The sequence below is a fragment of the Caloenas nicobarica genome, chromosome Z (genome assembly GCF_036013445.1).
Source record: "Caloenas nicobarica isolate bCalNic1 chromosome Z, bCalNic1.hap1, whole genome shotgun sequence".
Lineage (NCBI taxonomy): Eukaryota > Metazoa > Chordata > Aves > Columbiformes > Columbidae > Caloenas > Caloenas nicobarica.
The window spans coordinates 89,603,040-89,616,715 of NC_088284.1; the positions used below are offsets into that span (position 1 = coordinate 89,603,040).

General features: G+C 39.4%; 1 protein-coding gene across 3 annotated transcripts; it reads left to right on the forward strand.

The window, feature by feature from the left end:
- Window positions 1-38: 38 nt before the first annotated feature.
- SASS6 (SAS-6 centriolar assembly protein) lies at window positions 39-13,563 on the forward strand. Of its 3 annotated transcripts, XR_010607923.1 has the most exons (18): window positions 39-137; window positions 1,385-1,445; window positions 2,695-2,774; window positions 3,864-3,968; window positions 4,838-5,009; window positions 5,961-6,038; window positions 6,998-7,117; window positions 7,223-7,414; window positions 7,624-7,818; window positions 8,208-8,297; window positions 8,389-8,568; window positions 9,190-9,271; window positions 9,713-9,822; window positions 10,679-10,801; window positions 11,126-11,217; window positions 11,759-11,850; window positions 11,953-12,111; window positions 13,490-13,563. XR_010607923.1 is itself a non-coding variant. In XM_065657727.1 (17 exons), exons 1-17 carry the CDS (start codon window positions 70-72, stop codon window positions 12,036-12,038), a joined length of 1,926 nt encoding a protein of 641 aa, XP_065513799.1. In that variant the 5' UTR covers window positions 39-69; the 3' UTR covers window positions 12,039-13,184. The 3 variants fall into 3 exon arrangements, 2 of the variants coding, with proteins under 2 accessions (XP_065513799.1, XP_065513800.1); XM_065657727.1 differs by lacking the exon at window positions 13,490-13,563 and having other exon boundaries at window positions 11,953-13,184; XM_065657728.1 differs by lacking the exon at window positions 13,490-13,563 and having other exon boundaries at window positions 63-137; window positions 10,679-10,774; window positions 11,953-13,184.
- Window positions 13,564-13,676: the final 113 nt, after the last annotated feature.

The following is a 13,676-nucleotide window of genomic DNA, read 5'->3' on the forward strand; positions in this document are numbered from 1 at the left end:
GCCCGCCGCCCCGGCTCCATGTTGCGGCTCCGCCTCCGCGGGAGCGCGGCGGCAAACTCGAAGGGCAAGATGGCGGCGGAGAGGCTGTTCGAGCGGTCGGTGTGCGTGCAAGTGAGGTGCCAGGGCTGCGAGGAGAGGTGAGGGGCCGCCGGAGCGGCGCGGCGGGCTCCGGCTCGGTTTCCTCAGCGGCTGCGGGGCAGCTTTATTGCGTTGCTTAGGAGAAGGGCTGCCGAGCGGCTCTTTCCTCCTCCCGTTTCTGTGCGAGGCCGGGCCCCGCGCGTTGTGCGGCGCTGAGCCGAGCCGAGCAGCCTTGCTCTTGCTTGGGGGCCGCTTGCGGGGAGCCCTCTGGGTTGAAGAGTGGAAGGGAGCTCGGCGGCAGCCGGGCTGGAGCTGGTCGCTGGGGGCTGGAGCGGCTCCTGTGAGCGCCGTGCCCGGGGAGAGGGGCCGAGGAAACACGCAGCGGCCTTACGGAAAGGCTTAGGGGCCGGGGCCGAACGCGTGTGCCCCGCGGGCAGGGAGGGCCGGCGCTCGGCCTCAGCGCCTTGGCGGGCCCGGCCGTGCCGCTGTCTGCGCGGCGCTTGCTTCCTCCTCCTCCTCCTCCTCCTCCTCCGGGCCGCGGCCGGCCCAGCGCGGCCTCCTGCCGCGTCTCGGCTCCCTCGGTGCCGCCCTGCGGCTGGGCCGAGCCCGCCGGCTGCTGCCGGGGGACGAGCCGCTGCGGGCGCACCCGGGAGCGCTCGGCTGAGCGCTGGCGTGCAGCAAAGCCCAGCAAGGTTTTCTGTGAAGCGTCTGTTCGAAGTGTAGTGAATTTCGCCACTATAGGTCCTGTCCGGATTAGTGCGTGCAGGCGTCAGGGCGGTTGTGCGTGGCCCGTGTCGGGAGGCGCTCTGCAGCGCGGGCGGCTCCTCGGGCCCCTCGGTAGGTCAATGGAGACAAGGCAGCACCGTGTAAATGATTAGCAAAAGTTTCTGCAGGCTTTTCCAAAGGTTCTAGCTTCTGGATAATGTTTCAAAACTTCCGCCTTGCTATTTAAACTTTGGTGAATGACAACAAAAAAACCTGAGCCGGCTGAGGAGCTGTGATGATAACTGAAACTGGGGCTTTCAGGTGGCTTAGCAGAAGTCATCAGTGGGAACTTTTCTCCATATTTGTGCCTAAACTTTTGTTTTCTAAATGTCACCTGATTCCTGTAATTTGGCAATTATTATACTATATATATGGTATCCTCTCTATATAGCATGCTATATGTAGTATACTATATATATAGTATCCTCTCTATATAGCATGCTATGTGTAGTATGCTATATATAGAGAGGGCACTATATATATTTATTATTATTTGGAGGATGTTTTGATTTGGTACTAAGTTTCATCTTTTTCTACACAGGAGGTTAAATGTTCGAGTGAATATTGAGCTACTGTCAATTTCTAATCCTGTTCATAAAAAGGTTTGTGGATTAATGATATTTGCGTCGTTCATTAGGCATTATCTGAATTTCATTGTATATGAGGACACAGACAAAGGAAAAGTAAAATAGGATTTTATTATTTTTGTCAGTTGACCTTACTTTTTATATGATTTCTTGAATAATTTATTTGTTTTGGTATGGTGGGGTTTTTCTAGCCTTTTTAGACATCTCTTTTAGTTTGGCTGTTCATAAGTCTTAGTAAACTTGCAAATTAAAAGTATCTGGAGACCCTCAGAAGGAACCCAAGTAAGAGCTTAAGAGCAGTCTTGCTTTAAATATATTCGACACTTATTTAAGAATGTAGAGTAGTAGTTGTCTTTGCAAAGTCCTCCTGTTAACTAGCAATAATTCTGCTCGCTGTGACAACGACAACATTGTGAAGCAGCAGTTCAGTTGAGAACTGTACCAGTGGCAGCCCCTGTCAGCAGGAGCCTGGAAGTCACTTGGGTACCTCGATGAGTGATCAGTCTGAAAAGCTAACCTCAAACGCTTGGATCAGTCAGCGGGACATCAAACTGAGCAGCCAGTCATATCCTCACCAACCCGGCTGGTTTGGGCTGCTGTCAGCTTTAGCATAAGCTGATCTGCACATGTAAATCTGTGTTTGTTTACACATCTCCAACTGAGTGCTTTGTTAGTGTTACTGGTATCTGAGTTACTGAAACTTGTTTCAGTGCTGTGAGTGTACCTGTGCTATGGTCACACTTCAGTGATGTAGGAAGAGCTGTGTCAGGTCTGTGCTTCTTTTCTTTCTTCTGTGAGGGAATGTTAAATTCACTAATGTGTGTGAGCCTCCTTATAGAGAACAGGTGCCTGGGCCCAACGGATCAGGTGTTTGGCATAAACTAAGCAGCATAACGCCGCAATTTTCTTTAGGAGCTTACTAGACTTCATTTGTATCCATTTTATGTTTGCTTTTGAAGGTCTGTATTCAAATACATAAACTCTTCAGAAGGTGTTTTCTCAAACTTAAAGGAGCAGTGTGCTCTGAAAAAACTTCCAGTTTGAGAATGATGTGTTTATGATCCATTCCCCACTGTAATATTTGAAGTTGTGTCAAATGTTAACGGTTTCCACCTTCTGAATTAGTTGCCACAATTCTATCTTATTTTTGGTTAAAAAAAAAAAAATAGTAAATACTGTTTGCAATATTGCTTTACAATATTTAAACAATCCTACAGAGTGGTTTGTAGTATTTTTAATGGTATTTAAATATCTGTTTTTTCAGGATTTAGCTGTTCGATTGACTGATGATACTGATCCTTTTTTCCTTTATAACCTTGTCATATCTGAGGAGGACTTTCAAAGGCAAGTGAAATGATGATGTTTTGTCTGTGCAACGTTTCTAAATGGCAAAAAAGAATGAAGGAATGTTTTTAACTTAGAATGGTCTGTCTTAGAAGTTAGGTTTTGGCATTTTTCACTTGTGGAGTTTTGTGAGTATTTTGGTTGTGTTGTTCTTTGACCAGTTGGTGAAACAGCCAAGTATGGGAAAGTGATTGGCTCAGATTATCCAGATGAATGACAGAATCCTGATATTGTTTCCTACATAGCTACAGTACCACAGTTCACATTACCATTTGCACCTTCTGTTTATCGTAACTACTTCTTACTATTGTATGTGTGTGAGCTATTTCAAGGAATAATTGCAAGAGGAAAGTCTTTTTGCATGGGCATTGATTCACAGACCTGAGCCTTTGTCTTAGAGGTTTCTTGCATACTAATTGTACTGTGGGTCTCACTTTACTTGCTCGGAATTCGATCATCAAATTTGGGCACCAGGCATGAAGAGTTCACTTTTCTCCTTTGTTGTTTAGGATTTTTGTTTGTTTGTCATCTTTTTTAAAAGGTATGTGATCAGTGTGTGAATCAAAAGGTAAAAGTAAAATAGTGTTTGTAAAACAGAAGTGCAGAAGAAGTGTTTTGCTATACAAGGTGTGACTTTGTGCAAATACTGCTGAATGTCTATTTCTGTTTTTGAGTTTATTGTGTCTATGGTGAAGATGTGCAATTAAATAAACAAGTAGATAAAGTCTTGCTAGTGGTTGAGTCTCCCCTCATCCTTTGCTTCTTACATGTGCTCCCATCCAATAACTGTACCACTCTGTGCTGTAAGGAAGATGTCTACTCAAAGGAGCACATTTGTTCTGCCACAATAACTTCTTTTTTTCCTTAGTGCAGCCCATTTGCAGGAACTGTTTAAATCAAAAATAGCCTCTGGTGGTTATTATCCAAGATACGATCACATTTATTCTGTGTTCAGGACTGAAAATAGCATGCCAGCGAACTTTAATGACGTGATCAGAATTACGTCTTTCTCCTGGTGTAAACAAAATATTTTATAGGAAATAAATTACTCTCTGATATATTAATATTTTTTCCACTCTGTTTATATAGTTTAAAATCCCAGCAGGGTCTCTTGGTGGACTTTTCTGCTTTCCCACAAAAATTTATAGACCTGCTTCAGCAATGCATTCAGGAACAGAACAAAGATATCCCAAGGTAGGTAATAACTGAGTGCCGTATTTCTCTGTGTTGAGTTCTTAAAATACTTGTCAGCTGCTCAGACTGAGAAGAGTCAGCAGAACAAGGAGAATTAACCTTCCCCTGGACACATCTGAGTATCAGTTGGTGGATATTACTAACAAAACTTGGGAGGACTGAGCAGTGGAATGAATGTCTAATAGTAGTGTTGCCATCTGAGTTGAAGCTGGCAAGCTCCCACCTGAGCAGATGTGCAAGGGTGCAGCACTGGGCCGTTGGTGGTGGGTTTTAGCAGTTTAATGCTAGAGAGCTAATCTGAGTTTGGTGGACTGAGGTATGAATCGTTCTGTTTCACAGGAGAAGGCAAGTTATAAGGCATTCTGACAAGGATTTTTTTTTTAATTTCAGGGTTCAGATATTAAGACATGATGGGGGGGGGGGGCATGAGTTCCATTCTTCCCTGTAGTGGCCTTTTCACATGTTATTTTTGTTGGTGTGGGAGCTGAGGAAAGCCCTACCCAAAGTCCCCAGCTCTACTCTGGTAGGCGGAGTATGTCCTGGGGGCTATGGGTTTTACTAGGTTGCAGGATACATAAAAGCAAGTTTTGGATTCCTAAGTCTCATATTGGATTCTGAAAACTTTACAAGTAAACAAACTGATTAGTTTTGTACATTTCTTATTATAAGCTGCAAGCATTTTAATTGATATTTATTTGTAATATTAACTACAACACAATGATTGAATGTCATAGTTTTTTTCCAAACAAAAACTGGACAGACTTATTGCACCTATAAAAATATATTTTATTTGAAAATACCTTATAGGATCTACAGGTACTTTCAGGAAAAGAAATGTGCTAAACACTTGTTAATTTTTTTTTTCCTAGGTTTTTGTTGCAGTTAGTTTCTTCAGCACCTGTTCTTGATCACACACCTGTCTCTTTAAATGTAGTGGAGACCAATCCTTTTAAACATCTTACCCACCTCTCTCTAAAATTCCTACCAGGAAATGATGCGGAAATAAAGAAGTTTTTAGCCAGCTGTTTGAAATGCCTTAAGGTAAAATGAAGGCTTGTCATAGCTGCAACTAGGCCTTGATGCTACATGTATTTAAGCATTTTTTTTTCACTCTTATACTTCAAAAGTATACCAAATTGTATGCTCTGATTTATTTTTTATTTTATCTCACATATGTCATTGTATGCAGTTATTTGGGTGCATGTTATAAAAGTGAATTGTTACTGTCACTCTAGCAATGAAAATATTTTACATGCATATTCAACCAAGTGCTGTAATTTGACCTGGCAGAAAATCAGGCATCACACATGCAGTGCACATAGAACGCAGCTGTCGCGTAAATGCTTCAGTGTCTTGTGCTTCAGAGCCTTGGGCCGATTGCCAGATCAGCTGCAAAAATAAAATACTGTCAACTTTCCATCTCTTTGTTCTGCGGTTGGGTTTAGGAAAGCTCGCATGTGTGTGTAATTCTAAGGCTTTGTGGAATTCAAAGGGCTACTAGCTATAAATAGCAAATTAAATTGTAATGTTGATGCAGTTGGTAGCATGCTAGGCTGTATTTAATGAGAAATTAATGGTCTCATAATTTGGCTGTTGTCTGTTTCAGTTTCATAGACTAGGATTTATGTCTCTTCTACTTTGCTGTCATGTTTATAACCACCTAATAAGCCTTTTTAATAAAATAAATTTACAGTGTTTCAGTTGATTTCTTGTTCATGCAACTCATTTGTAAACAAGTCTTTATGATAGTATTTCCTTATAGAAACTTGTTAAGAATTTAATTCAGGGTTTTTGCCTTGTGAGTTAATGCCTTTTCTTTTAAATATATTAATTGTATCTTATTGAATATGTTTACTTAATGAGATGTTTTTTCTACAAATGTAACGGGTATGTGATTGCTTAGGTAGGGTATGCTGATAAAATGGAAGTTAAATATAATACTACTTGTAATTTGAGAGCTAAGGATTTGACTTGATGACAATTTGTACACAGGAAGACAAAATTATGTTGGAAGAAAAGCTTAGAAAAACTGAAGAGAATCTTACCAGACAACTGAGCTACACTCAACAGGTAATGCACATTTTTAACTTTCCTGTTGTCAGTTGCATTTCTTTTAGTCGGTGGCAAATGTACCTTCTTGTGGGTGGGTTGGTTTAGCTACTGCCTAGCCAGGAGAATTAACTTGGGAATGAGTAGAAGTTCTCTGCTGGAGCTTTTCTTCAGAAAGAGTAAAGCGTGCAACTGGATAATAAAATTTAGTTCTTACAGTACTAAAACAGAATTTTACTGTATTTTGTACAGAGGTCTGTCTGTATATGCACACACAGATTATATACTAAATATACGTTAGTGTGAAGGTAGGTATACTCTGCATATTCTGTGAATGGTTGGAAATCCTTAGATTTGGAAAAATTGTGAAACGATGATAAATAAATCAGAAGTCTTAGACTTCATGTTATTCTGCTACTTCTTGATTTTTTTGCAGTCAGCCCAGTAATGACTTCACATTTGTGTTTGGGTCAAATTCTAGAACTATCAAGGTTACTTTTTGACTATCATGAAACAGAAAAAAAAATCCATCAAAACTTTTTTGGAATGGAATACTTGTTTACCTCATCTTTGCACTTCCAGCTGGAGTTACTGGAATGTGTTTGCTGAATTGGAATGCAAAATTACAAATCAAAAAGAGGAAAATATGCTGCTGAAGAACTTTTTTTTTCCCTCTCCCCTACTAGATCCTGTTACAAGGGTAGGGAACATCAGCAGACTGTTTTTTTTCACTCTTAAATAGTGATTGGAAGAAAATACAATTGGAAATGAAGCTTGTTTTTTCCACAGTGTCAGAAATGCGCTCTCTAGCTTGTCAGTGCCATACTTTCCTCTTTACAGAATTAATAGATATTTTGGCATCTGATGCTGAAATTTAGGCTTTCCATGTCCTTTTTAAGAAATAATAGTAAAGAGTGATTCAGTATTGACTGAAATGCTTGAATTTTTAAAACTCTATATTCTTTGTCCAACTTTAACAGAGCTTGTCAGAGAAGAGCCGAGAACTAGACAAACTGAAAAATGAATGGACATCATACACTACTGCTCTAACAAACAAACACACACAGGAGCTGACAAATGAAAAGGAAAGAGCTCTCCAGGTATGAAAACAGGAAAAAATTAACAATGTTCTTATATGTGAAATAGTTTCTTGGCTAAATTTTCAGATCTATTAAATGACTACTTAGTTTCTTTGCTTCTCATAGGCACAAGCTCAGTACCAGCAACAGCACGAACAACAGAAAAAGGAATTAGAAAATCTGCATCAGAAGAGTGTTCAACAGTTGCAGAACAGGCTCTCCGAACTTGAGGTCATCAATAAAGATCTAACAGAAAGGAGATACAAAGGAGACTCCACAGTCAGAGAACTGAAAGCAAAGCTTTCTGGAATAGAAGATGTATGGCTTGTTAATTTCCATAACCAAACCTAGTATTTTTAAGTCATTAACACTGCGTGCCTATGCATGTAATAGGAAATATAGCATATTAAGTTTGTTCAACTCCTCTGCATTCCACACTATGCTTACTATTTAGATATATCTGTTTAAGTTACTATTAGAGGTTTTCTTAAAAAAAAAAAAAATAAAACTCCTTCCCAACATTCTAGGAATGTCAACGAACAAAGCAGGAGGTGCTGTCGCTGCGTCGGGAGAACACTACTCTGGATGCTGAATGTCATGAAAAAGAGAAGCTCATTAATCAGCTACAGACACGGGTTGCGGTTCTGGAACAAGAGATCAAAGATAAAGATCAGCTAGTTATTAGAACAAAAGAAGTATTAGATGCGACACAAGAACAAAAGGTTCCTTCAAGTTTCAAAATAATTTTCTGTAAAGCTATGTAGAACCTTCTTAATTGCAGTCTCTATAGATGAGCAGCTGACCAGTTTTTATGGATACAGCAAGTAAGCTTTCAAATGTAGTTAAAGATTCTAAATTATAGCATCAAAAGTTTACTGGATCCAGTTTGACACAGTTCACTGCTGCTTTAATACTGTGGTACTGGAGTAAAGTCAGTGGTACTTTTAGTAAACAAAAAAATGGATGAATTTGATATCTATGTAATTTGACTGAAAAGCAAGGACTGAATTTCTTGTAAGGATTAGTTCTCAAATAATTATTAAGCTTCTACTTGAAATCGTAAGCAATGTCTTATATCTTTATTATAATATTTTTTTATATTCTTTTAAAGGTGATACTGGAAGAAAGCACAGAGAAAAAACAAAGTCATATTGAAAAGCTAGAGACAACAATTAAGTCGCTGTCAGCAGAACTTCTTAAGGTTTGTTTGAACGTGCCGTTGTCCTCATGAAATGTCTTCCTTATTTTTAGGTGTTTCTTTATTTTGAGAATATCTGATTTTTTTTTAATAGGCTAATGAAATTATCAAGAAGCTACAAGGAGATTTGAAAACTCTAATGAGTAAATTAAAATTGAAAAATACAGTAACAATTCAACAGGAAAAACTATTGGCAGAAAAAGAAGAGAGACTTCAAAAAGAGCAGAGAGAATTACAGGAGACGGGACAATCTCTGCGAATGAAAGAGCAGGAGGTATTGTGATGGGTGAACCCCCTGTCCGGTAAATGCTGTTGTGTTCAGTGTAGTGGGGTTTGTGTGTTTTAACTTACAGCAATAAGGTCTTAAATCTTTCTGTGGAATAGAACGTGTTGTATTCTTAACATGTTCGTTTAAATGTGTAATCAACTTCTTGGTTTTTTTCATATTAAACTGATTTGTAAAAGCCATCCATCAATACAGAAGAGAAGTCAAATTATATTGTTAGCAGTACAGAGCAATATGATGGATAAATTGATGTGCTTTACAGGGCGTAAGTCATGTGCAGGTTGGTGAAGGAGACGAGAACAGAAACAGTGTGAACGTTTTTTTTCCATTAAGTATGTTCCCCTGCTTAAAGTCCTTGCATTATTTAATCATAGAAAAATTAAGGTTGGAGAAGTTTCTGGCTGTCATCTTGTTAAAACCCTACCTAAAAGTAAGGCTTTTTTGAAAGAATTATCACATTGCTTTTGTAAAAACCTGAGTCGAAACTTCTCTAAATAATTTTGGAACAATTTAATAGATCCTTTTTATTTACTGATGCTACAGTTTTTCTTCAGTTTGTAATTAGTAGCAGCTCCTGGTAGTGTTCTAATTATTATGGAAATATTGCAGGTTTGCAAGCTACAAGAACAGCTGGAAACTACAATACAAAAACTAGAAGAAAGTAAGCAGCTACTGAAAACCAATGAAAATGGTAGGTGTGTCCAATTTAATTTATCTCTCTCTAAAATGACTGTGAAGTAGCTGCTGCTGAAAATTAAAGGAAACAATGACATTGCTTTACCTGTGCTCTTTCTCTGTAAAGAGCTGTGATTATTGTTCATGGAAAACAAGCTTCTGTCTGTAGTGGCTCTGCCACAGCCTAGATCTGCGGGTGGAGACGATTTCATTGCATGTGGGGCTTGGGGTGGTGTGGAGGCGGGGAGTAACTCTGGAGGAGGGAGGGGAATGGCCTGGAGGGTGGAGGAAGCTCTGAACATAAAGGCTTTTCATAAGACTAGGACTTGTCATGCATGAGCTTAAGGAGGAAAAATCGTCCTCCAAGCTGTTGCTTTTTTTTTGGGAAGGGCTACTTGCTGTTTTAAATTGCTTATAAGAGGCAGGAGGTGACTCAACTTCTTTCTTCTCTCTTCAGTTATCACATGGTTAAACAAACAGCTGAATGAAATTCAGATGGCAAAGAAGCTGGAGACTTCTGCCCCGACGCATGGTGCTGTTAGGAGTGCCCTGTCACCTCACGGCTTGGTAAGATACAGCTGTAAACACTATGGCTGTGATGTCGTCATTATGTCCTGAAATGTAGGGCCTCCGCAGAAAAAAGGAAAAGTGCTTTCATCATCTTAGGGCCCTATAGTTTCAGGTGGGTGTGGTGTTTTGGGTTTTGGTGTGTGCTTGTTTTTTTCCGTTTTTTTTTTTTTTAATTTTTTTTTGAATAACACAATACCCTGATGGGTGCTACTTGATGCCTTGGCCTTTGAAATGACAATTTGCTAAGCTGTCATTTATTAAAATACACAAAACAATGCAAAATCAGTTTGGAATAGATGAAGTACAGGGTGAAGGATAAAAAAAAAAGGCAGCATTTTTGTGTTGTGAGGTTAACTTGCGTACTAATTATCTTTGTATAAGATTGCAAAAAATGTACTATTTGAATACTCTTATTAGTGATATTTAGAAGCATGAAAATGAGGGGTATTGTTAAATACCATAGCTTATTAGTTCTTTGTTGTCCCGGTGTGTACAGATGTCTGTTGTCACCCAGCAATCAATGAGCTGCTTATTGCGCAGTGGAAGGGCATATTTGTGCAAAGAGGTCTCTGATGTATAGCTGGATACATTTACTGTATTCAGCAGTTACAGGGTGTGTAGCTTATTATGAGCTTGTCAGCTGAGTGCTCAACCCATCTAACTTCTAAAAAGTGACAAGTTTTCCTTACAAAGTGGGTCTTGGAGAAGGGATGTTTTCTTCTCATCAAGAAGACTCAAGTGGGTGTTTGCTTTGTGATTGTGGCTAGCTGTTAATTTGGGGACATGGAATTTCTACAAACAATTACTTAAATAATTGTTTTTCTCCTTGATGGACATACTCTTTCTCTTACAGCCCGACCGACCATCCTTTCCCAGCTCAGGAATCAATCATCCCCTTTCTCCTCTGTATGCCTTCCAGAACTTTGCGGAACTAGCACACAACAAAAATGTCAGTTCACAATGTCCAGTACCAAAGGCAGGCACTTTGACTTTTCACTTTGGTTAAGAATGGGACGGCATAAAATAACAAAGCTTTATGTTTTGACTATTTCTCAAAATGCATAAATATTTACTGTATACCCTAGTACTCTTAAATTCCCTGTCTTAAACATTGTCAGTATTAGTTATGTTATAGCTGATGCTTGTTTCTAGCATGCTTATTCTTGCGTGCTTTGCTGCGCAGAAGTGCTGTGCAAGGAACAGGGGCATTCATCCCCGAAAAGTTGACTCTGAATAGAGGTATGGGTGGACCATTGTACCTGGTGTAGCGCTCTCACCTCCAGCTCTTCTGTTTCTGCAGGTGCAGTGTAACACACAGCTTTCTAAAATAAATCCATGTTCCAGTGTTCAGACAGTGGCTGCTGCAAGTAGCCATCCAGCAAATAAGGAGAAGTAAGTGTCATCTATTGCATTTTTAGTGGTGGTGGGGTTTTTTGTTGTTGTGTTTTTGTGGTGTTTTTTTGGTTTGGTTTGGTTTTTTTTGTTTTGTTTTTTAAAATATTTTTATAAAACCATTTGTCTTCTGTGTGTCTGGAACTGAGCAAAACATTTCCAGTAGCAGGCTAGTTCTGTGATCTGCCTTTCTCCATCAAGTCATTGTGACAGACTGAACTGGTCACTCAGCGTGGTTTGTAGGTAACAAAGAGCTGTGCTTGCAGGAGTGGGTCCCAAGGAACAGAAGTTCATTGTCCCTCCTGGTGACAGATCTAAGACCATCAGGTGATGGGTCAGTCAAAAAAAAAAAAAAAAAGTTCTAGACTGTTCTTAACTTATTCAGTAATGGTTTACCTTTAAATAAGAGTTCATAGGAGTGCAGTAGTTCCACTTCAGTTTGATTTTTCTGCATGAGTCTGTATCCACACTTGTTGATGTACTGCCAACTAATGACATTTGTTTTAAATTTTAAAATTTTAATTAGCCTTTTTATTTCTAGTGGTGGTAATTTGGGGCTGGAATCAAAGTATTTCAAGAAAAAAGATGACAGCATTCCTTTACGAGGGCTTAGTCAAAATACACTGAACTCAGGTATGTATGGAAATAGTAAAACAAGACTTTGTTTGAAATGTACTTAAAGGGTATTTACATTTATGGTTCTAAGAACAGTATCTTGTTTCTGCTGTTCTACAGAGTATCTGAAACCCTACTTACCAACAAAAGCCCAACCGTCACCAAAAGCTGCAGTAACACCAGCCTCGGCTTATTTTCCTGGATAGTAGGCAGGGCGCTTAAAAAGAGGCTGCTTTTAACTATTTGGGGGATTTGTGGATGTCCTGCAATAATGTATTGGTAAAGTATCAATGTGAACTCAGAGTTTTGTAAGTCTGAATTTGTTTTCTTTGAGAAAGGTATCTTGACTGACTTGTATGACTTTTCAGGATACTAGAGCCTAAAGAAAAGATAAAGCCTTAAGCAGCCTCAGGCTTAGTGGGACCAATGTCATAGTTAAGTCACAGGGGTGGTGTAGAATTTTCTCTTGGTGTACTGGAGACCCTGTATTCTTCCTAAAAACCCCTGCAGCACACTGAGTGTTTTGCTCCTGGAGTTGGTGAGATGCAGGCTCCAGCACTCCCTGAGAGCACGTCTCTATAGATACGTTTCCCTACTCCTTTCAGAGAAGGATGATGCCAACAGCAAGTGCTGCAGAGCAGGCTGAGGCTGTCGATTTTAACAATAGTCAAGCTTTTAAGTTGGCACAACTGCCTCACTGATCCTCTCTTGCAGTTTTAATTTTAAAACTTGCTTAATTTTGCAACCAGCTTATTTGAATTGCATACAGACTTAAAAATGTATTTAATATTAAAGATGCCAAATTATTTCCCCAAAGGTATTAAATTATAATTTAAAATTCTCACTCTTCATTACCCTAAATTTTCTATTAATCTGTCAGTATCATTCCACAGGCCACATGCATAAAACATTATCAGGTGAAATAGCTGAAAATTAACTATTGAAAGTATCACATCTAAAAGGTACTTTAGTTTTACTAATTATACTTTACAACTGTAAGACTGTACAAAAATTTAGGTTACTCTAACACTCAACTTTAGGCAGACTGAGTCTGTTCAACTTGTTTGACCTGGTTTCAGATCATGTCCCAGCTTCATTCTGTGCCATCTTTTCTTTGGTGCCGTCTCACTAAAGCGCTGGCATGCAAAAGTATTTGTAACATACAAAATACACTTTTTTAATGGCTATTTACATACTTTCGTTGTTAAAGATATTTCAGACCTTTTACCTTAGTTATTTAACTGCATCCAGAGGATTGTATATTTAAGTGCTTTGTTTTGCAGTGCAAAATGTGTATATTTGTTTATAAATCAGCACCATGTCAATGTATATTCATTTGTTTTGGCATGTAAGTTTCAATGGAAATATTAAATGGTTTTTATGAAAAGCTCTGGTTAGTAATGGTTTAACAGTACTAAATGATTCCATTACTGAAATTCCAAGATGAGGTAAGTGTCAGGTACTATTTTATTCATCCTGCCTTTTCCTGGAGTTTTCTTTCCAGCATGTTCATTTTCCCAGGCAAGGCAGTGCCACTGGACCAGCACCATGATGCATGTACAGCCACCCTGCTCTAAGGTCTGTGCTTTATGCTACTATTTCTAGTTAAGTTTTAGTAGGTGTAAATTAATGTGAATTTGGTCTATTTCTCTTGAAGTATATATAAGCTGCAATGAAACAGGAAGCTGGTAATGAAACCGTGGTGGCTTTCCACATCTCCTAGCCCTATCCAAAGCTAAACTGCAGCAGCAGGGCTGTGCAGCACAGGAAGGCAGAGGCTGGACTCGCCAGCCTGGGCTTGCAACAAAAGGGAGAAGATGTTGTCAGCAGGTGCAGAACAGCCT

Bases quoted from the DNA above. Each gene is read 5' to 3' on its own strand.
- SASS6 (XM_065657727.1), top strand. From the start codon at position 70: ATGGCGGCGGAGAGGCTGTTCGAGCGGTCGGTGTGCGTGCAAGTGAGG. The intron at 3,969-4,837 runs GTAGGTAATAAC...TTTTTTTCCTAG, and splicing joins CAGAACAAAGATATCCCAAG to GTTTTTGTTGCAGTTAGTTT. The intron at 11,851-11,952 runs GTATGTATGGAA...GCTGTTCTACAG, and splicing joins TCAAAATACACTGAACTCAG to AGTATCTGAAACCCTACTTA.